The 25458-nt window shown below is 32.5% G+C and overlaps 1 protein-coding gene across 1 annotated transcript; it reads left to right on the top strand.

Annotated features, from left to right (window-relative positions):
- The first annotated feature begins 1629 nt into the window (after positions 1-1629).
- Positions 1630-4047, top strand: LOC111897846 (uncharacterized). The gene is made up of 3 exons (XM_023893785.1): positions 1630-1828; positions 3001-3479; positions 3595-4047. The coding sequence occupies exons 1-3, from the start codon at positions 1630-1632 to the stop codon at positions 4045-4047; spliced, it is 1131 nt and encodes a 376-aa protein (XP_023749553.1).
- The last annotated feature ends 21411 nt before the right edge of the window (positions 4048-25458 follow it).

Genomic DNA, 25458 nt, shown 5'->3' on the forward strand with positions numbered 1-25458 from the left:
CCTTGTTTGGATGTGGACTTAGGATATCGGTCAGTTGTCCGAAGGTCGTCTAAATATTAGATATATATTATGTATACATATGTAGACATAAAAGTTCTATTCAATAAGTTCAGTACCTTTGGGTAGCAAGGGTATACATTCATCTATTCATATACATAACTTACTAGTAAACTATAATAGGTATAGTTTAGGAGAATACTATCATATAAAATACTACAACAGAGAATATTATAATAGAGAATAATATAACAGAGAATACTATAACAGAGAATACTAGACAGAGAATACTATACATAGAATACTATTACTATAACAAGATTCAGAGATAACATAATGTGAGATACTACTTCATGACACATCGACCATTTCGTTATGTCACGTTTTGTAACCAGAATCTCCTAGAGGGAGAGCGTGAGTTTGCGTATAGATCTATACTGGATAGACTATCCTACACTTTTTTTGTTCGCCATAGTGGGACTTGCAAGTCTACAGGTGCCAAATGTCATTTCTTTCGACGTCTTTCATCGTCGTGTTATAGTCAGATTAGTATGGTAACAATCATATCACATTTTGCCTTAATTAAACCATTGGTGTTAAGGTAGTTATTACTTCAGTGATTAATACAAATAATACTGCAGCACACAAATAATACTGCAGCACACATATACATTTTCCCATTATATTCAAAATTTGATCTTCTCACATAAAGGGTAATATAAAACTATATTTTGGTAATGATAGTCATACTTGGGAAAAGCTTTTAGTTTTACAAAGAGACAAACATACAAAACAGTCGGGTCTTGGTAGAAGACTACTTTTTATACTAGTAGAAAATATAGGATTTTCTAGGAGTTTTCAAACATATACAAACCTTTACATTGTTCAAATACAAACATTTTCATCAAACTTATACAATCATTGACACTAAATACTTATGAACTCAACAGCTTAAATGCTGATCTACGCTTTGAAAATAACTTGTATTCTCAGGTCACCAGTAGACAGGTACCGATGATCAGGTTTTGAGAAGACGGAGCATCTTCAAGACTCGTCTTTTATTTTGATTATTCTTTTTGGTGTCTTATTACTATTAAAGAACACACTTGTATGAAATTATACTATTAATGCAATGGATGATGTTGTTGCTTATTTACTACTTTGCGTTGCTATGATACTGTACATGACGTCCTCTGCCCTAGAACGTTTCTGCCGTTCTTGGTTTTGGGGTGTGACATTTATGAAGCTTAATAATATTTTTCGACCCATTGGGCCCTTATTAAGGGTCTCGGCCCCATGAAGCCCAATGAAGGGGTTTACGACCCATTAGAAATAAAAAGGATCATCCTAGGCCCACATGGCCCAATATGATAAAGTTTTACAAGTGTGGGTCTAATTAGAGCCCAATTAGGGTTTCTAGACCAAAGATAGTAAAGTTGAAGGTTTATTGGTCCATTAGGCCCAATAAGAGAACCCTAGCTCATATTAGACTGGAACCGGGATTTCTAGGTTTTTCAACACCTTATTGACTATAAGAAATATATTGAGTGAGCATAGAGTATGATATTCATTTAGAGTACAAGTTATTACACTAGATGAATGTTTACATGAGAATAGAATTTCCTAGCTAAAATGCTAGTTGTGAAAAGTGACGACCAGGTTCTCAAAAGAAATGAAGAAAAAACCAGCGAGGAGTTGCAACCCATTACTGAGAAAAAACGCAACTATACACACCGCAAAAAGCGAAATAACTGGGTGGAACGTGAAGAGTTGGCTTTGGCTAGGCATATGCCGATGTTTCTAAAGATAAACAATGCGGAAATCAACAAAGGTTCGATGCATTTTGGGAGAGGGTTCTAGAGCATTTTAGTGTTTAAATGGGAGGTTCGGATCGGTCATGACACCAAGTAAACTCAAAATGGAAAGTTCTCCAAAAGAAATGTAATGCTTTCAACGACATCTATAACCGTAAGATGAACTTGTGGCTAGCGGGAGATCTGAGGCTGATTTTTTACAATCTTCCGTAAGCGAGTATCGGAGGACTATTAACCAGAAAGGTTTTCCTCATCAACAAGCTTAGGAGTGGTTAAAAGACAACGCGAAATGGGCATTTGTTACAAAAGCGGGTGAAGACTCTCCGCTTCCTTCTTCAAAACGAACCAAAACATCTTCATCCAACACCTACACATCATCATCTGATCCGCAATATCCTCCTGGATTCTCCCCCCCCCCCCCCCCCCCCAACAATAACAGTTGTTTAGTGTTGAAGACTCACCGCCTCAGAGAAAAAAAAGGAAAGAAAGAGACATCAACAGAAAATGAAATGTTTGATCTTGTTAAACAAATTGTCGGCATTAAGACTGCAACTGAAACATAGGCGGAACAGAGGCAACGGTACCGGGAACGAAAATTGCGCATTCTCGAAGCTAATGAAGAACGAAAAGCTCAACTGTTGGATCGGGAGATAGAGAACCAAGATATGGAGTATTTTTCTTCGGCCACATGATCATTAGACTGGAGGTATTTTACGCACGGTGCTTGAAAGGAAACGAAAAATTGCAACTAAGTATGGTTGGGAGTTGTAGAACCCGTAAAGTTCAAAATGTCGACATCATATGACTGGAGAATCTTTCTCTTTATTATTATGTTTTTTATTTTTATTTTTCTTTTTATTAATATTCTCTATATGTATCCTTGTTTCATTATCTATATATAGTTATGCCTATTTCATTATCTATATATGTATGTTTGTTTCATTTTCTCTCTATCTTTTCTCTTTTGTCAAAATGAGTCCAAACATTCGAAAAATAGTAATGGAAGTTAACGATGATAATTCATCATCTGAGGATGAACTTATTAATAATAATTTGTTACCTGTATTATCTCGTACTGCACAACTGCTTCTTTAGAATAATGCTAGTTCAAGCAACATTCAAAGGAGAAACACAATCCACATAGATCATTTAGAGGTTGAACGACTGCTGATCCGGCATTATTTTGCAGATGATTCAACCTATGGTTACGCACAATTTTGTAGAAGATTTCGTAGGAGCAAAGGTTTGTTTATGCGACTTGTTGGTGAATTAGAGACGAATTATCCTTATTTTCAAACAACATGGGATGAAACAAATCAAAGAAGTTTCAGTGCGCTACAAAAATGCACATCAACAATACGTCAATTAGCGAAGGGTTATAACCCAGACTCGTTAGATGAGTCTCTGAATATGTCAGAAATAACTTCTCGTGAAGCTCTTGAAAACTTTTGCTACGGTGTTGTTCAAATGTATAAGGCTGAATATTTACGTCGTCCAACATCCACTGACATTAAACTTTTGTATGAAGCACATGAAGCTAGACATGGATTCCCTGGAATGTTTGGTATCATTGACTGCACACATTGGAATTGGAGGAATTGTCTAACGGAATTGAGAGGCCAATACATGAGGGGTGACCATCAGTATCCATCAATGATACTAGAAGCGGTGATGTCACAAGATTTGTGGTTTTGGCATGCATTCTACGGTGTAGCCGGGTCTAACAATGATTTAAACATCTTCTACCAATCACCATTGTTTGATGAGAAATATAATGGAATAGGACCCCGATTGCTCATTTTATTTGAATGGTGAACACTACAAACATGGTTACTATCTTGCGGATGGAATATATCCATCATGGGTTGTATTTGTGAAGGCATATACCGACAAAAAGATACGGTTCAAGGCGGCACAAGAATCAGCAAGAAATGATGTAGAACGTGCTTTTGGGGTCCTTAAAGGATGTTGGGACATATTAAAGATGCCTGCACGAGCTATGACGGTGAAGAAAACAAAAAATATAATGCACGCTTGTATTATACTACATAATATGATATTGAAAGATGAGGGTGCTGCGATATCTCATGTGTATCAGCCCGATTCCCCTACCGACGAAGTTAGTGACCAAGAAATAATACATGAATTGCGTGATGCTGAAACCCACCACCAACTTCGATCTGATCTTATTGATTACATTGAACATGTCTACATTCCAACTCTAGATAATAACTAGTTAATTTCAATTGTCGTTTTAGGATTTAAATTATGTTGTCTTTTTTTAAGTGTATTTTTTTTAATTATCGTGTATTTTTTTATTTGTAGTGTGGTTTTTTAATTAAATGTTATTTTAAATATTATTTTAGATTTTTTTTAAATTAGCAAAAAAAATCAAAAAAAATGTTATGTTTTATTTCAATTTATGTTTTCTAATTTAATTAAATAAAAAAGAATATTAAATGTTATTTTTAATATTATTTTAGATTTTTTTTAATTAGCAAAAAAATGAAAAAATAAAAAAGAATGATATGGAAAGTGAGTTGGAAAAGATAGGGTTTCCATATGGTATGGGTTGAGAAAGATAAAAGAAAGAGAAATAAAAAAACTGATGTGTCAGTGAGTTCAGTTGGTTGGAAAGAGAGGACTTCATCCTCCCTTATAATTGCATATGTTAACCATGGCCGATGGAATCTACAAATATAGGGTTTTGCTTGAATCTACAAATAATGTTTCACATGGTCGATGGAGGATGTTCTTTGTTTCAAACTTGATGTAGAAGGCAACCAGATGAACACAAATTAAAAGGGAAAAGGGCAAATCAAACTCCAACAACCCTAAAATCTTCCATTTTGTCCCTCAATAAATATATCAATAACTTTTATGTTTTAAAACAACTAAAAAATAAAAATAAAAACCCGCACTTTATTTATTGATGAATAATGCATGATTAGTGTTGATTTTTTTAATTGTCTTTATGTTTAGATAAAATAAAACCAAAAATAAAAATGTTTATCATTTTTATGCTCTAATAGATTGAATATATATAATGATATACAATTATGAAAACAAAATTGTTCTAAAAGATAGAATGCATGTGTGTGTTTGTGTGTGTTAATGTTGACATATTTGTAATTGGTGCCTCAAGCTTTTGGGAGCCGAAGTGGTTTGCCTTTTCTTTGGGTATTGTCACTAATGCAAATGTGACAAATTATAATTTTACCAATCCAGAAGGTAGACAAGGCGGGACAAGGTCACTCTAGCGGGGCACTTGGTATAAGATAGTTGGAGCCTACGTGAATGTTACACTTGTGGTTCTTCATGTGTTATGAAGGTGGCATATTCATGTGGTTCTTAATGAGTTTATTAAGTGGTTCTTACTTCTTAATTGTGTGATTTCAAGGCCAATACCATGCTTCGTAGAAATTCACTTTAACTTTGTATTTTAGGAAACATTTTTTTTGAACAGCTGAATTTTAGGAAGCATTATATTTTGTTTTCACTTTTTTGCAATCATGTAATTGCAAATACAAAAAAAGAGAATAAGCCATTGTCCATTTGTTTATTGGTGGGTCTAATACTCATTGTCAATGATATGTTGTGTGTGGTGATGGGTAGCTGGCTAGGGAGGAAGCAAAGGGGACACAATAGTAGGGCAGTCCATGACTTTGGTTATGGGGTAAGACCTTTGTCCAGTTTAAATTAAAGGTGGGATGGATGCCATGTCTCATTCTCTATCAAAGATCCCAGGTGTCATGGAAACTAAACTTGTTCATAATGTGACTATTTATATATAAATACTAAAAAGACGTGTAATAAGTAATGTTAGGTTTTTAAATTTAGTTTAGAACTTTAGATAATAAAAACCGTCCATGTGTTACAGTAGAAATGTAGAATTTATGGATTTCTTTCGTATATTTAATGGGATATCTCCATAAAAGTCTTAATATTTTGGATATATTTTTAATAAAGTCATAAATTTTATTTTTTGAATAAAAAAATCCTGACTTTTTCACATTTTGAATAGAAAAGCCCAAAAAGCCTGCTAATTTATTCACTTTAGCCCAGGTGTTCTATAGGTCATGAGATCAAATTGTTAATTTTTTGAAAATAATGGGACTTTTTTATAGGGGTGACAAATCGGTTTATCGTATCGTGTTTTTGTCTGACACGACACAACAAGACAATGTTTTTTGTAACACGAACACGACATGACACGACACGATGTCGTGTTTTTTCAACTAACACGAAAGCAAACCGATTAAAAAACAATAAAACACGACACGACACGACAAAGATGACATAAGATAACAATTAATTTATTTAGTTAATACTTAATCCTACGTAACACGAAAAACACGACAGAAAAATGTTAAATCGTGTCAATTTCGTGTCGAATTTTGAACACGACACGACATCGCGTTTTTTATACTTGAGACAAACACGACACGAACACGAATTCAAATTTCAGTTTCGTCTCGATTTCGTTTCGTGTCGTCTGTTTTTGTCGTGTCGTGTCATCGTTTGTCACCCCTATTTTTTTGCAGATTTCGTCAAAAATTTTATATAATGTATAAACATATTTTTTACATATCTATATCTAAATTTACGTACTTTTGTATTTTTTATGTTTTTATATGTATATATTTACGTATTTTTATGTATTTTAAATGTATAAACGTATTTTTTTACTTATTTATATGTATTTTTAACCATTTTACATATTTTTATGTATTTTTATGTGTAATTTTTTATGTGTTATTTTTTTTATGTATTATGTATTTATATGTATTTTTTAAAGCTTTTTATATAGATTTTTATGCATTTCTAATGTATAAACGTATTTTTTACGTATTTATATCTATTTTTTTACGTATTTTACATATTTTGTATGTATTACGTATTTATGTATTTTTTAAGTGTTTTATATAGAATTAAAGATGTTTTGTATATTTATGTATTTTAAATGTATAGACATATTGTCTTATGTATTTATATGTATTTTTTAAGTATTTTACATATTTTTTGTGTGTTTTTATGTGTTTTTTATGTATTATGTATTTATATGTATTTTTACGTATTTATGTATTTTTTTTAGTTTTCTTATATAGATGTTCATGTATTTTTATGTATATTAAATGTTTAATTGCATTATTTTTACGTGTTTATATATTTTTTACGTAAAAATAATACAATTAAACATTTAATATACATAAAAATACATAAACATATGTATAAGAAAACAAAAAAAATACATAAATATACAAAAATATATATAATACATAATACATAAAAAACACATAAAAACACACAAAAATATGTAAAATACTTTAAAAAAATACATATAAATACGTAAAAAATACGTTTATATATTTAAAATACATAAATATACAAAACATCTATATAAAAAACTTTAAAAAAAATACATAAATACGTAATACATAAAAAATATGTAAAACACTGTAACGCCCGTAGATAAGGGCTAGTCAATTTAAAGACGATAAGCGTCAAAAATGACTTTTAATAGAAGATTATTTAGGATGAATAATCTTAACTAAGTTCTAGTATATGTTACAAGGATTCCGTACATATAAAGAACGCCCAAATCTGACTTCGTATGAGTAAGTTATGATTTTTCGAAGTTTCGACTTAGCGGTATGCAGCCCGAATACTCGATTTGAGACCGAGCGGTTTTTAGACAAAACAATTTAAATGAGAATCGAAGATCTCATTAATTGTAGTAAAACGATGAAAAGTTAGGCGAGAACGGACGTCAAACGAAGAAGTTATGAATTTATAACGAAGTTTTTCTGTCCCGGCCTACTAAAAATAATTAATAAAAATAAACTCAAAATTTGCCGACGGAGTCTAAACGAAATTTGTAGAGCGTAGTCTCACCTACGCGTGGATATAAAGAACGTCGAAAACGGAGTTCGTATGAAGAAGATATGAATTTCCGAAGTTTATTAAATAATTAATATTTAAAATTAATTATAAAATCCGGTATTATCCGAAGGGGAGTCATCGGACTCATCCGAAGTACGCCCAGCGTACAGCGAAGCGTGACGTCCCTCGCACTCGAGTTCTTCGGATACGTAAGCAATGACGAATTCGGAGGCGTACGCCCCGCGTACTGCTGTACGCCCAGCGTACTCCGAGGCTCCAGCCTCCTATAAATAGGATGCGAGGGCAGCCGTCTCATTTGCTCTTTTTCTCTCTTCTCTCTCTCGTTTTGCATCGTTTTGCATGCCAGAAGTACCCCGAAGCCCCGGTATCATTCCCGAGCCCTGAAGCAAGTCCCGAGGTCCTGAAGATCCCGAGAAGTAAGATTCTCGAGCCGAAGCTCTGCCCGCGAGAAGTTAGATTTTTGTGGAGATCTTCCAGATCTACCGAAGAATACTACTACTATAAGCCGCAGTGCTGTCCGATCATCTTCTGATCAAGTGAGTGTGTAGTTACTTTCTTCTAACACATAAATATGAAGTATTTGCTATGAAATACGTGCTATGTGTTTTTATATTATTTGTCTATTTGAGATGGGCATGGAATTGATGTTTTATACAAGTGTTAAATGATTTAAACTGTGTAAGTATTTATATCTACGAAAATGTTGGGTAGAACTTGGGAAGATGGGATAGTTGGTGACTATGGAGTTAGCGCCTATTGTATAAACCTTGGCGACGATGTGACTTCGTGCCTATTTGATGAACCTTGGCGACTATGGAGTTAGCGCACGTTGAGTAAACATTGGCGACTATGGAGTTAGCGTTTGTTAAGTGAACCTTGGCGACTATGGAGTTAGCGCTTGCTAAGTGAACCTTGGTGACTATGGAGTTAGCGTCTGATAACTATGGATTTAGTACTTGATAAATAAACTTTGGCAAAAATGGATTTCGTGCCAATTCCTTAGGAATAAATGAATGAAGGATAGTTGGATTCTTAGGGTAAAACCTTGAGAAGATAATGGGGATGGGTAATTGGGTTGATTGTTTGCTGATTAAATATAATAATTATATTATTGTGGGTTGAAAACCCTATATGCTCACCAGGCTCCCAAGCCTGACCCACTCAGTTTTCTTTTCATTACAGGTAATGGCACAAGGGTATAAGTTGGTGGACTTGACGAGAGATTTTGGATTATAGATCAGTAGTTAAATAACTATTGTAAGGTCTATTTTATATTGTTTATGTTTTTGGTCTGTATCGAACATGACATCCCAAGGTTTTATTATTTAATGAAAATACATTCTCTTTGAGAAATGTTTGGATAAATGGTTATCATATTTTTGTTTTTGGGAACAAATTTTGTAATAGTTTTCTTTAAACGAATACTCTGATTTTAAAAACAAAGCATAAACAAATCGGTCTTTTCTGGCCGTGAAATTGGGGATGTCACAGTTGGTATCAGAGCATTAGTTTAAGCGAACTAGGAATATGGATTTATTTCTAGACTTAAACTTAGAATGCTAAACAATGATTGTGAGTTGAGTGTGTCCATTATATTTTAGGTAGTACACTTAAATTGACATAGGCACTAGTTTATTTTAGGAAAATTGCCTAAAATGTTATTATGTGCTAATTGTTATATGTTTGCCATATATGATGTTAATTGTTCGGATCTATGGTCTGCTGCCGACCGGATCTGGAAACCTTACGTGTTTAGGATGCTAAGAGTGCGTCTACGATATTAGAACTAGCATGTAAACATTTCGGAGTGATAAGGATGATTTGAATATCTATCGTGAATAAGGATCTAATTTCATCTTATTCGGTGTATAGATCAAAAATGGTGAGAACGAGGAGTGGAGTTGGAAATGCTGATGAAAACAAGAATCAAATACCAGTGATTGAACAAATACTTGTTGTAGCAGCAACACCTGAACTAATGACAATGGCCGGAGTTCAAGTGATGATCCAGGCAATGTTGGATAATCAGATGGAAGAAACCAGACGTCTGATTAGGCAGAATCGCGAAGAATTGTCAATTCTAGTTGAAGAGCCCGAAGTAAATGGAGGGCAGTCTGAAGGAGGAAACTACAGTGGGACCGTTGGTCAAGCCAACCCACCAATAGTTCGCCAAAACAACCAGGATGGAGGAAATGACGGACGTGGATGCAAGTACAAGGATTTCATGGCATCCAAACCACCATGTCTTTCTGGGAGCCCGACACCGGTGCAAGTCATGGACTGGACCTCCGAAATGGAGACAATGTTTGAAAGTTGCGAGTGTAGCAACAGACAGAAGACCGCTCTTGCAATCCCTCTGTTAAAATCTGGAGTACTGAGCTGGTGGAAGTTACTGTCCGGTTCGATGCCCAAGGGAGAAGCTAGCAAGATGTCCTGGGAAGAGTTCGTGGTGCAACTGAAAATGCAATACTGCTCTGAGCAAGATCTTCTGGAAATCAACAATGAGTTCCATAATCTGAAGAAAGGAAAATTGAGCGTCACTGAATACGCTATGAGCTTTATGGAGAAGATGAAGCTTATTCCGTACCTAATTCCAACTGAACTTTCCAAGGTCAACAAGTTTGCCAATGGATTACCAGCGGACTTTGGTCCGATAGTCAAGCAAGCAACCACTCTGAAAGCCGCCATCTGGGCAGCCAAGAATGTTGAGACCCAAATAAAAGAAAAGGGTCTGGAAAGAGCTAAAGTTGGAGAGAAAAGGAAGCGTGAAGGATCTTCAATAATCGACAAAGAAAGCAAATTCTCGAAATCTGGGGGAAGAGATGAAGCTAAGTGGTGTGAGAAGTGTAAGAAGAAACACTTCGGGAAATGTAGTGAGGAGATGACTTGCTACAAATGTGGGAAGACAAGGCACTACGCCAACAAGTGCGCACCCATTAAGAAGGTGTGCTATAGATGTAACGAAGAAGGGCATATTTCTAAAGACACACCTCCACAACCAAGGGCATTCCACATGTTCCTCAACGAAGCAGAAAAGGATGGGAGGATTAAAAGATGAAGACTTCATATTAACATATAAAGTATGTATCAGGAAGCATAGCCTATTAGAGGCATAGTATAGGGTGAACTTGAACTTTTGTGTAATAGTTTCAAGAATTAATATAAACCCTGGTTTTGTTATTTGATGTGTTGAATGATTATATGATTTATGTATGGTGACTTGGTTAACTGCGAGACAATGCTTGGGACGAGTATGAGTAGGTGTGAATGGTAGTAGAGATCTATACTACCGGAAGCACAAGACTCACACTTGGATCAGGGAAAGTCACAAGGTTACCAAGAAGCTAGAAATTGTTTCCGTTTTATTCAAGCATGTCATTACCATTGTTTCGGTAATGACTAGTGGGATGGTGGTTATTCTGACCCTAGTGGTCATATTAAATTGAGTCCGACTACGATGAGAGGTCATCGGGACACAACCCATCGGTTAGTTACAATAGATAAATGAATGTATTTATCCTAAGAAGAAGAAGGAGTCCACAATAAGGATTTATTTTGTAACTTGAAGGTTACGATTTAAAGTCCAACATAGTAAGAAGAGCAGATGCAGGATTGAGAATCAAGGTTATTACTTAGGATGGAGAGATAACTTATGGAGTCAGTATACGAATCCTATTTCGTTGATGATTCTGGGACATAATCATCCTAAGGGGGAGATAATTGTAACGCCCGTAGATAAGGGCTAGTCAATTTAGAGACGATAAACATCAAAAATGACTTTTAATAGAAGATTATTTAGGATGAATAATCTTAACTAAGTTGTAGTATATGTTACAAGGATTCCGTACATATAAAGAACGCCCACATCTGACTTCGTATGAGGAAGTTATGATTTTTCGAAGTTTCGACTTAACGGTATGCAGCCTGAATACTCGATTTGAGACCGAGCGGTTTTTAGCCGAAACAATCTAAATGAGAATCAAAGATATCATTAATTGTAGTAAAACGATGAAAAGTTAGGCGAGAACGGACGTCAAACGAAGAAGTTATGAATTTATAACGAAGTTTTTCTGTCCCGGCCTGCTAAAAATAATTAATAAAAATAAATTCAAAATTTGCCGACGGAGTCTAACCGAAAGTTGTAGAGCGTAGTCTCACCTACGCGTGGATATAAAGAACGTCGAAAACGGAGTTCGTATGAAGAAGATATGAATTTCCGAAGTTTATTAAATAATTAATATTTAAAATTAATTATAAAATCCGGTATTATCCGAAGGGGAGTCATCGGACTCATCCGAAGTACTCCCAGCGTACAGTGAAGCGTGACGTCCCTCGCACTCGAGTTCTTCGGATACGTAAGCAATGACGAATTCGGACGCGTACGCCCCGCGTACTGCTGTACGCCCAGCGTACTCCGAGGCTCCAGCCTCCTATAAATAGGATGCGAGGGCAGCCGTCTCATTTGCTCTTTTTCTCTCTTCTCTCTCTCTCGTTTTGCATCGTTTTGCATGCCAGAAGTACCCCGAAGCCCCGGTATCATTCCCGAGCCCTGAAGCAAGTCCCGAGGTCCTGAAGATCCCGAGAAGTAAGATTCTCGAGTCGAAGCTCTGCCCGCGAGAAGTTAGATTTTTGTGGAGATCTTCCAGATCTACCAAAGAATACTACTACTATAAGCCGCAGTGCTGTCCGATCATCTTCTGATCAAGTGAGTGTGTAGTTACTTTCTTCTAACACATAAATATGAAGTATTTGCTATGAAATACGTGCTATGTGTTTATATATTATTTGTCTATTTGAGATGGGCATGGAATTGATGTTTTATACAAGTGTTAAATGATTTAAACTGTGTAAGTATTTATATCTACGAAAATGTTGGGTAGAACTTGGGAAGATGGGATAGTTGGTGACTATGGAGTTAGCGCCTATTGTATAAACCTTGGCGACGATGTGACTTCGTGCCTATTTGATGAACCTTGGCGACTATGGAGTTAGCGCACGTTGAGTAAACATTGGCGACTATGGAGTTAGCGTTTGTTAAGTGAACCTTGGCGACTATGGAGTTAGCGCTTGCTAAGTGAACCTTGGTGACTATGGAGTTAGCGTCTGATAACTATGGATTTAGTACTTGATAAATAAACTTTGGCAACAATGGATTTCGTGCCAATTCCTTAGGAATAAATGAATGAAGGATAGTTGGATTCTTAGGGTAAAACCTTGAGAAGATAATGGGGATGGGTAATTGGGTTGATTGTTTGCTGATTAAATATAATAATTATATTATTGTGGGTTGAAAACCCTATATGCTCACCAGGCTCCCAAGCCTGACCCACTCAGTTTTCTTTTCATTACAGGTAATGGCACAAGGGTATAAGTTGGTGGACTTGACGAGAGATTTTGGATTATAGATCAGTAGTTAAATAACTATTGTAAGGTCTATTTTATATTGTTTATGTTTTTGGTCTGTATCGAACATGACATCCCAAGGTTTTATTATTTAATGAAAATACATTCTCTTTGAGAAATGTTTGGATAAATGGTTATCATATTTTTGTTTTTGGGAACAAATTTTGTAATAGTTTTCTTTAAACGAATACTCTGATTTTAAAAACAAAGCATAAACAAATCGGTCTTTTCTGGCCGTGAAATTGGGGATGTCACAGTTGGTATCAGAGCATTAGTTTAAGCGAACTAGGAATATGGATTTATTTCTAGACTTAAACTTAGAATGCTAAACAATGATTGTGAGTTGAGTGTGTCCATTATATTTTAGGTAGTACACTTAAATTGACATAGGCACTAGTTTATTTTAGGAAAATTGCCTAAAATGTTATTATGTGCTAATTGTTATATGTTTGCCATATATGATGTTAATTGTTCGGATCTATGGTCTGCTGCCGACCGGATCTGGAAACCTTACGTGTTTAGGATGCTAAGAGTGCGTCTACGATATTAGAACTAGCATGTAAACATTTCGGAGTGATAAGGATGATTTGAATATCTATCGTGAATAAGGATCTAATTTCATCTTATTCGGTGTATAGATCAAAAATGGTGAGAACGAGGAGTGGAGTTGGAAATGCTGATGAAAACAAGAATCAAATACCAGTGATTGAACAAATACTTGTTGTAGCAGCAACACCTGAACTAATGACAATGGCCGGAGTTCAAGTGATGATCCAGGCAATGTTGGATAATCAGATGGAAGAAACCAGACGTCTGATTAGGCAGAATCGCGAAGAATTGTCAATTCTAGTTGAAGAGCCCGAAGTAAATGGAGGGCAGTCTGAAGGAGGAAACTACAGTGGGACCGTTGGTCAAGCCAACCCACCAATAGTTCGCCAAAACAACCAGGATGGAGGAAATGACGGACGTGGATGCAAGTACAAGGATTTCATGGCATCCAAACCACCATGTCTTTCTGGGAGCCCGACACCGGTGCAAGTCATGGACTGGACCTCCGAAATGGAGACAATGTTTGAAAGTTGCGAGTGTAGCAACAGACAGAAGACCGCTCTTGCAATCCCTCTGTTAAAATCTGGAGTACTGAGCTGGTGGAAGTTACTGTCCGGTTCGATGCCCAAGGGAGAAGCTAGCAAGATGTCCTGGGAAGAGTTCGTGGTGCAACTGAAAATGCAATACTGCTCTGAGCAAGATCTTCTGGAAATCAACAATGAGTTCCATAATCTGAAGAAAGGAAAATTGAGCGTCACTGAATACGCTATGAGCTTTATGGAGAAGATGAAGCTTATTCCGTACCTAATTCCAACTGAACTTTCCAAGGTCAACAAGTTTGCCAATGGATTACCAGCGGACTTTGGTCCGATAGTCAAGCAAGCAACCACTCTGAAAGCCGCCATCTGGGCAGCCAAGAATGTTGAGACCCAAATAAAAGAAAAGGGTCTGGAAAGAGCTAAAGTTGGAGAGAAAAGGAAGCGTGAAGGATCTTCAATAATCGACAAAGAAAGCAAATTCTCGAAATCTGGGGGAAGAGATGAAGCTAAGTGGTGTGAGAAGTGTAAGAAGAAACACTTCGGGAAATGTAGTGAGGAGATGACTTGCTACAAATGTGGGAAGACAAGGCACTACGCCAACAAGTGCGCACCCATTAAGAAGGTGTGCTATAGATGTAACGAAGAAGGGCATATTTCTAAAGACACACCTCCACAACCAAGGGCATTCCACATGTTCCTCAACGAAGCAGAAAAGGATGGGAGGATTAAAAGATGAAGACTTCATATTAACATATAAAGTATGTATCAGGAAGCATAGCCTATTAGAGGCATAGTATAGGGTGAACTTGAACTTTTGTGTAATAGTTTCAAGAATTAATATAAACCCTGGTTTTGTTATTTGATGTGTTGAATGATTATATGATTTATGTATGGTGACTTGGTTAACTGCGAGACAATGCTTGGGACGAGTATGAGTAGGTGTGAATGGTAGTAGAGATCTATACTATCGGAAGCACAAGACTCACACTTGGATCAGGGAAAGTCACAAGGTTACCAAGAAGCTAGAAATTGTTTCCGTTTTATTCAAGCATGTCATTACCATTGTTTCGGTAATGACTAGTGGGATGGTGGTTATTCTGACCCTAGTGGTCATATTAAATTGAGTCCGACTACGATGAGAGGTCATCGGGACACAACCCATCGGTTAGTTACAATAGATAAATGAATGTATTTATCCTAAGAAGAAGAAGGAGTCCACAATAAGGATTTATTTTGTAACTTGAAGGTTACGATTTAAAGTCCAACATAGTAAGAAGAGCAGATGCAGGATTGAGAATCAAGGTTATTACTTAGGATGGAGAGATAACTTATGGAGTCAGTATACGAATCCTATTTCGTTGATGATTCTGGGACATAATCATCCTAAGGGGGAGATAATTGTAACGCCCGTAGATAAGGGCTAGTCAATTTAGAGACGATAAACATCAAAAATGACTTTTAATAGAAGATTATTTAGGATGAATAATCTTAACTAAGTTGTAGTATATGTTACAAGGATTCCGTACATATAAAGAACGCCCACATCTGACTTCGTATGAGGAAGTTATGATTTTTCGAAGTTTCGACTTAACGGTATGCAGCCTGAATACTCGATTTGAGACCGAGCGGTTTTTAGCCGAAACAATCTAAATGAGAATCAAAGATATCATTAATTGTAGTAAAACGATGAAAAGTTAGGCGAGAACGGACGTCAAACGAAGAAGTTATGAATTTATAACGAAGTTTTTCTGTCCCGGCCTGCTAAAAATAATTAATAAAAATAAATTCAAAATTTGCCGACGGAGTCTAACCGAAAGTTGTAGAGCGTAGTCTCACCTACGCGTGGATATAAAGAACGTCGAAAACGGAGTTCGTATGAAGAAGATATGAATTTCCGAAGTTTATTAAATAATTAATATTTAAAATTAATTATAAAATCCGGTATTATCCGAAGGGGAGTCATCGGACTCATCCGAAGTACTCCCAGCGTACAGTGAAGCGTGACGTCCCTCGCACTCGAGTTCTTCGGATACGTAAGCAATGACGAATTCGGACGCGTACGCCCCGCGTACTGCTGTACGCCCAGCGTACTCCGAGGCTCCAGCCTCCTATAAATAGGATGCGAGGGCAGCCGTCTCATTTGCTCTTTTTCTCTCTTCTCTCTCTCTCGTTTTGCATCGTTTTGCATGCCAGAAGTACCCCGAAGCCCCGGTATCATTCCCGAGCCCTGAAGCAAGTCCCGAGGTCCTGAAGATCCCGAGAAGTAAGATTCTCGAGCCGAAGCTCTGCCCGCGAGAAGTTAGATTTTTGTGGAGATCTTCCAGATCTACCAAAGAATACTACTACTATAAGCCGCAGTGCTGTCCGATCATCTTCTGATCAAGTGAGTGTGTAGTTACTTTCTTCTAACACATAAATATGAAGTATTTGCTATGAAATACGTGCTATGTGTTTATATATTATTTGTCTATTTGAGATGGGCATGGAATTGATGTTTTATACAAGTGTTAAATGATTTAAACTGTGTAAGTATTTATATCTACGAAAATGTTGGGTAGAACTTGGGAAGATGGGATAGTTGGTGACTATGGAGTTAGCGCCTATTGTATAAACCTTGGCGACGATGTGACTTCGTGCCTATTTGATGAACCTTGGCGACTATGGAGTTAGCGCACGTTGAGTAAACATTGGCGACTATGGAGTTAGCGTTTGTTAAGTGAACCTTGGCGACTATGGAGTTAGCGCTTGCTAAGTGAACCTTGGTGACTATGGAGTTAGCGTCTGATAACTATGGATTTAGTACTTGATAAATAAACTTTGGCAACAATGGATTTCGTGCCAATTCCTTAGGAATAAATGAATGAAGGATAGTTGGATTCTTAGGGTAAAACCTTGAGAAGATAATGGGGATGGGTAATTGGGTTGATTGTTTGCTGATTAAATATAATAATTATATTATTGTGGGTTGAAAACCCTATATGCTCACCAGGCTCCCAAGCCTGACCCACTCAGTTTTCTTTTCATTACAGGTAATGGCACAAGGGTATAAGTTGGTGGACTTGACGAGAGATTTTGGATTATAGATCAGTAGTTAAATAACTATTGTAAGGTCTATTTTATATTGTTTATGCTTTTGGTCTGTATCGAACATGACATCCCAAGGTTTTATTATTTAATGAAAATACATTCTCTTTGAGAAATGTTTGGATAAATGGTTATTATATTTTTGTTTTTAGGAACAAATTCCGCAACAGTTTTCGTTAAACGATTACTCTGATTTTAAAAACAAAGCATAAACAAATCGGTCTTTTCTGACCGTGAAATTGGGGATGTCACAAACACTTAAAAATAGATATAAATACGTAAAAAAATACGTTTATACACTTCAAATAAATAAACATCTATATAAAAAGCTTAAAAATACATAAATATGTAAAAATATATAAAAATACATATAAATACATAATACATAAAAAATAACACATAAAAAAATATGTAAATGGTTAAAAATACATATAAATAAGTAAAAATATACGTTTATACATTTAAAATATAAAAAATACATAAATATATACATATAAAAACATAAAAAATAAAAAAATATATATATATGTAAAAATAGATATAGATATGTAAAAAATATGTTTATACATTACATAAAAATTTTGACGAAATCTGCAAAAAAAAAAGTTTCATTATTTTCGAAAAATTAACAATTTGGTCTCATGACCTGTTCAACAGGTCAAGAATGGCTAAAGTGAATAAATTAGCCGGTTTCTTGGGCTTTTCCATTTAAAATGTGAAAAAGTCAGCACTTTTTTATTCAAAAAATAAAATTTATGACTTTATTAAAAATTTGTCCAAAATATTGGGACTTTTCTAGAGATATGCTTATATTTAATTCATGTTCTATTAGTCTTTAAAGTTATAATTTTCTTTATACTCGTCCATAATACGAATGTCGTTCTGACAGGGGTGTTAACTCTCGTCTAGTGAGTCTCATCAAATGATAAAATAGTCTTTCTTTTTGTTTTCCTCTTTTTATATTCCTTACCTTCCCATATATCTATCCTAAAAAATAAATATAGTTCAAGATCAAGATTGTAAAAGTTTTTAATTGTAGTTGGACGGTCTACTAGTGTTAAGAGATTAATCAGTATAAACGATGATTGATTTGTGACTAGATGGAGACCCTTAATTGTAATAGTATATATTAAAAAAAAATACATCCTAACAAAATAAATAAATAAATAAAAATAGAAAATTGGACATATTCAAGTGTTTAAATATTTAAATCCTCAAACGTCATAATGTTTAGATTAATAGAAAACCGTTTTGATGATTTTAGTCATCAAATATCTTAAGTTAGACTAATCAGGGACTAATTTTGAAAATTTTGACCTGCCAGCATGTTGACCGACTTCGATTAACTGGACCGACTAGCATTAATCATAAACAATAATAGTATGTCAAACGCCTAGACAGTGGTTTAGACTAACTTCTACAACATTGTTCCATATAAATATTATTTTTCACCATATCTTACTAAATTTGTGTATTATTATCATAAACGAACAACGACAAATACATGACCAAATTTTGCAAACCCGTCACACAACGACTCATGAGATTTTAAAACCAAGTCTTGAATTTATTTTAATTAAACATGAAGAAAAAACCAAATATGCCAAAAACACTAAATCTATAAACAGTTCTTGGATTTACTCATTTCATGAGACCGTATGTAATTGGTTATTTCTAAAACTTTGTCTTTTCACATATCCTGCAAGGGGTGTAAACAAGCAGGGCCGGTCTTAAAAAATGAAATATTCTTAAAGGTTCAGGACGAACAAGAAAAAAAAAGATTACAATTTTGTGTTTTTAAATAAAAATATATAATGAAAAAATTGGGCTCTGTGCAGCTGCCCACTTTGCCCCCCCCCCCCCCCCCCCCCCCCCAACCACTCTAAGCCCCCCATGTAAACAAGTTAAGTTATTTGTAAGCTACTCGGGATTGACTCGCTAAAAACTCGTTTCGAAATCAATTTTAAACGAGCCTAAGCCGAGCTCGAGCTCGAGGCTGTGATATTAAGTTTGATTAGACTCGTGAGCCTAAACGAGCCAACATATATATAATATAAAATTTTGAATTTTAATTTTATATATTAAAATAAATAAATATTTAATAAATATCATTTTAGGGTATTAGGTAACCGTATACGAGTCGAACCCGAGTCTGTATAATTTTAAACGAGTCAATCTCGAGTTTCATCTCGTAAAACTTGAAACAAGTTAAATTCAAGCTCGAGCCTACAAAAATTTAAACGAGTCGAACCCAAACCTAATCAGGCTCGGGCTCAAGTCGACTCGTTTGCACCTTTGTAACTACATCATAAGAAGTTGGAATGAAATGATGTGGCAAGACAATGATCATAAGGTTTTACACCACTACTATTTAACTCTTTACCCACAAACAAAGAAATTGATGAATGAAGCTTACTTATCGAAATATTAAACATTAAAATACAATTAGTGAAAATCTGACATATATTCACTTCAAAAATATCACAAGTTTTATGAGACTTGTGATCGAGCGTTTATATCTCGAGTAGCTTAACTTGATTTAAATCTTAGTTGGTCCTTAAAATTGATTCGACTTAGTTAAATAGATTTGATTTGATTATATGTTAAATTATATTTTAAATAGGGTAAAATCCAGAAAAAAAATATAATTATTTCTTTACAAGTGTTGGTGATTTGTTTCACTAATTGTATTTAAGTGTAATGGGTGACTTGTTAACCAAAATCAATCTTGATGAATATTAAATAAGTAACGAATGTGTGTAGTGTACACTTGTTTAAGTTTATTCAAGATTAAAAGTAGACTGTCATTTATGGGCAAAGCACTTGAACGAAAGGGGGTCCAGGGGCAGCGCCCCTGGGAGCGGGTTCCAAGGGGCGGCAGCCCCTGGCGGGGTCCAAGGGACAGAGCCCTGGCTGAGGTCGAGCTGCTAGGTCAGCGTGAAATTTTTTTATTTGGGTTATATTGTTGTATTAAAAATGTATCAGAAATCCAAATTTAGAATATTTGACTCGTTTTTTTGGCTTGGTATTAATCCTTATTGAAAACCCGGATTTATGACAGTTTTTTTACTGTTGCCAAACTGTTTTATGACAGTTTTGATAGTTTTCAGACAAATGAGGTATTTAACCAATTTTAGTTAGTTTTTTGGTACTAACGAAATTTATACATCCCATTCTCTGTTCTGAATCTCTTCTGAGTCTTATCCAATCAAAGATTAGGGAGTACCACCCAAATACTTTGATTTGATAGTGAAATCACAATTCTCAAAATATCCAAATGCCTCTGTTACCCCAAAATTCTAACAACAAGCATTTAAAAAAAATCCTTATATTTTGTTTATAAACAGAAAAAACTCTTACATTTTCGGTTACTTTTCACATTAACCAAACTATACGTTTTTCTAAAGAATAACGGTTGTATTCTGATATGACATTTATCTTTTTTGTTTTTAGGTTAACATGAAAACAATAATTAATGATGTTTCCTCTTGTTTAAGATAAAACGTAAGAACTAGATCATTTACTCAACGACCGTTCACTAAAAAAAATAGCATTGCTTATTTTTTCTTGTGAAACTAAAAACGGACATGATAAATGTAACAAAAGAACCCGATAACTTTTCTTAAGAAAACGGATATTTTGGTAATATGAAAGGTAACTGAAAATGAAAGATTTTTTCTACCTATACACAAAATATAAAGGTTTTTCTAAATATTGATACATAAATGATTGTTATTTTTTGTATTTTTTCCTTTAGAATAAACTCAAACCAGCAAACTATTTAAAATTTTATATTGAAATGGCTTAATTATTTTGAGCAAAACACAATGTTAATATTTTTATCATACGCTTTTATTCTCGTGCAATGTGCAAAAATACATCTATGTTATGATATAAACTAATATATTTTTGAGCTACCAAATTTTATCAAACTAGCAATGTGCCACTAAACAAAGAAGAACATGATAATGAGTAAATAACAAGGGTGTGGTTTTTGTAAACAACAAACTCAATTACTTTTTAACTTACACTTCATATGAAAAAAAAAAATCATCTTTCGTCGGATTTTGAGCTCTAACATTGCATTTTTGGAAAGCAAAAAAATCATGAAATAAAAAACATAATCGTTCATCTCCAACCACAATCACATATCGAGTAAAGTAGAAAATCAACCTCATCTCTTCCTTTATCCAAATTAACTAAGCGAATGTCTGCGTTTTCGCAGAAACACCTATATAGTTGAAATCTTTATAAATATATGTTTTTTTTTAAATATAACAGTAAGATTGTTGTTAAATTTGATATAATAATACATATACTAAATTGATATAATATATTATTTTATGTTATGTATAGTTGTTATTGTTAATTAATTTTTTAAAATTTATATGTTTAACGTTTTAATTTCTATCATTATAATTATTTAAAACATCAGACATTGTTTTTTTTATTATAAAGGTAACAATATAATCATTTTCATAGAGCTATTTTTAACTATTGTTATTGTAAATTATTTTAAGCTACTTATTTGAAAACTTTTAACGATTATAAAAATACCTTTAGTAGATATTTAAGTTAAATTGAGATTACAATTTAGTTTTTGCATTTAGCACTACAATTATCACTTTTAACTTCTTTGGGTTTTGTAAGTGAAACTAAAATTTATATTTAAGTTGACACTGTAATGTTACATTTAAATTAACAATTTAAGTATTTTGTTCAAACTGTTCAAAAGTTGTAGCTTTAAACTGATAATAGTTTACACACAACAACATATTAAATTTAATAAATTAAGTACAATATTTTAAAAGTTAAAGACATAACTTTATAAATAGAAGTAAATATATCATTTTAATATTGAAATTTATTTTATTTATGATTACACTTTAGGTTTCATATTTACTTAACATTATTAACCAACTTATAATCATTATTAGAAACACATTACAGTTTATCATTTTTAACTATTTACAAAATGTTCTTTGGGTTGTTTAAGTTAAACTAAATTTATATTTAAATTGATCTTGTAATGTTATATTTAAATTAATAATTTAAGTATTGTATACAAATTGTTCAAAAGTTGTAGCTTTAAAATAATAATGGTTTACATCCAACGATATATTAAAACTAATAAATTAAGTATAATATATTAAAAGTTAAAAAACATAACTTTATAAGTAGAAGTAAAGATATTCTTTTAATATTGAAATTTAGTTATATATGATTACACTGGTTTGATATTTATTTAACCTTATTAACCAATTTATAATCATTATTAGAAAGGAATTGAAAAGTTATGGGAGTTTCAAATGAATGTGGTGAAACGAAAAATACATGGGAGTTTCAAATGAATGTGGTGAAATGAAAAATGCTTCCTTTATAAGTATATCAGGTGAATGCTCGCACGTTATGCAGAAGCATCTATATAGCTGAAATCTTTACAAATAGATGTTTTTTTAATATAACAATAATGTTGTTGTTAAATTTGATATAATAATTCTTATACTACGAATATATAATATATTGATTATTTTGAATTATATGATAATATATACATCTATTAAAACTGCATAATCTCAATCTTTTGAATGACCTCTACCTGTGAGTTACTCATGAATAAAATTTAAATATAATATATTGTTTAATGTTATTTATAGTTGTTGTTATTGTTAATTAATTTTTTAAAATTTATTTGCTTAACGTTTTAATTTCTATCATTGTAATTATTTAAAACGTCAAACAAATTTTTTTTTTCATTTTAAAGATAACAATATAATCATTTATATAGAGTTATTTTTAACTATTGTTATTGTAAGGTATTTTAAGCTACTTATTTGAAAACTTTTAACGATTATAAAAATATCTTTAGAAAATATTTTAGTTAAATTGATATTACAATTTAGTTTTTGCATTTAACACCACAATTTATCACTTTTAACTATTCATAAAATATTCTTTGAGTTTTTTAAGTGGAACTGAAATTTATATTGAAGTTGACTATGTAATGTTATATTTAAATTAACAATTTAAGTATTTTGTCCAAACTGTTCAAAAGTTGTAGCTTTAAACTGATAATGATTTTAGATTCAAAACATATTAAATCTAATAAACTAAGTATAATATGCTAAAAGTTAAAGACATAACTTTATAAGTAGAAGTAAAAATATTATTTTAATATTGAAATTTAGTATATTTATGATTACACTTTAGGTTTGATACTTATTTACCCTTATTAACCAACTTATAATCATTATTAGAAAGACACTACAATTTATCACTTTTAACTATTTACAAAATATTCTTTAGGTTGTTTAAATTGAACTAAAATATATATATTTAAGTTGATCCTATAAGGTTAAATTTAAATTAACAATTTAAGTATTTTATAAAAATTGTTCAAAAGTTGTTGCTTTAAAATGATAATGGTTTAAATACAATAACATATTAGACCTGATAAAATAAATATAATATGTTAAAAGTTAAAAACATAACTTTACAAGTAGAAGAAATATATTCTTTTAATATTGAAATTAAGTTATATATGATTACACTTTAGGTTTTATATTTATTTAACTTTATTAACCAAATTATAATCATTATTAGAAAAATTTTGAAAAGTCATGGAAGTTTCAAATGAATATGGTGAAAGGAAAAATGAATGAGAGTTTCAAATGAATATGGTCAAAGAAAAAATGCTTCATTTATAAGTATATATAATGAAATGACTAGACAAATTCTCGCACGTTGCACAGTGCATGTTAATAATATGTTTTTAGAGTATTGAAAAATAAATATTTATAATGGTTATATTATTAACATTAACTTTGAAATTATATTTTTATAGTGACTTTTATATATATATATATATATATATATATATATATATATATATATATATATATATATAATCTCAACTATTTTGAACAATAATATTGATTGACATCAACCCACCTTCATCATTAATATACTTAAATATAATTATATATTTAGTATTATTTTTAACAATTTCTATGCTTGATTAATTTATATTTTTACTTATGCAATTATTTTCTAATTTCATTAATGATGTTCATTTAAAATACAATTATTTGTAGCTAACGTTATGTAATTTATAATTTGATGTAATTATCATTTAAAATTATTGTTCATTAATTTTAAACAACTTCTTATTATTATTTAGTTAAAGAAGAATTTTACGAAACACTAAATGTTATTATTATTCAAATATGAAACATATACTAAATAATAAAGTGATAAGATTTACAGTTTGCATTTCAAAAGAGATTTGTATGAATAATATGACATATCCATGACTTTTATAATTTGATTTTGTTATTTATAACTATTGTTCGTTAATTTTAAAACCACTTATTATTATTATTAATAAGTGAAAGAAAACTTTTAAAAAAGCACTTATTATTATATTTAAAATGTTAAACATGTACTAAAATATAAAGTGATAGATAAACAATTTGCATTTTAAAAGAGACTTACATGGATAATATGACATATCCATGATTTTTAATTAATTATTGCTTCGAAGCAAGACAAACATACATACATATATAAAATATTTAATTAAGTACTATCTATATCACATTCCATAATATATGGTCGATAACATGAAACTAATCTAATTTACAATTTTCAACCACAACATACAATGATTATCTTAAAAGAATACTTAAACCAAGAAAAATAAAATAAATATGTAAAAAGAGTTAGTATATAACAAACTTACAAATTAAAAACTTTAACATAATGACATGGCTCGAAAAATGGTCCAAAGCCCTCAAACCAACACAAAAAACTTTAAACTTATTTTCTTTGTGAATTTTGTATGTTATTGGTATTTGTGTGCCTACTTAAAGAGATTGAGATTTTATAGTAGACTATCCATTAACTATAAAATAATAATTATTACATTTAGTTTATATAAAATTATAATTAATTTGAACAATATATAAAATAACGCTTATTAAAATCAAATCATTTAATGGTCTCTACTTGTGTTTTACGTGTGTATAATATTAGTTATATTTGTCAACTATTTTAATTTACTAATGTTATGACTTATTAATTCAAAAAAAAATGACGGTATTTTAATTTCATCATTATGATTATTTATTATATTATCAACAACTGTTTGTAATCTAACATAGTTTAAT

This window comes from Lactuca sativa, chromosome 7 (genome assembly GCF_002870075.4).
Source record: "Lactuca sativa cultivar Salinas chromosome 7, Lsat_Salinas_v11, whole genome shotgun sequence".
Lineage (NCBI taxonomy): Eukaryota > Viridiplantae > Streptophyta > Magnoliopsida > Asterales > Asteraceae > Lactuca > Lactuca sativa.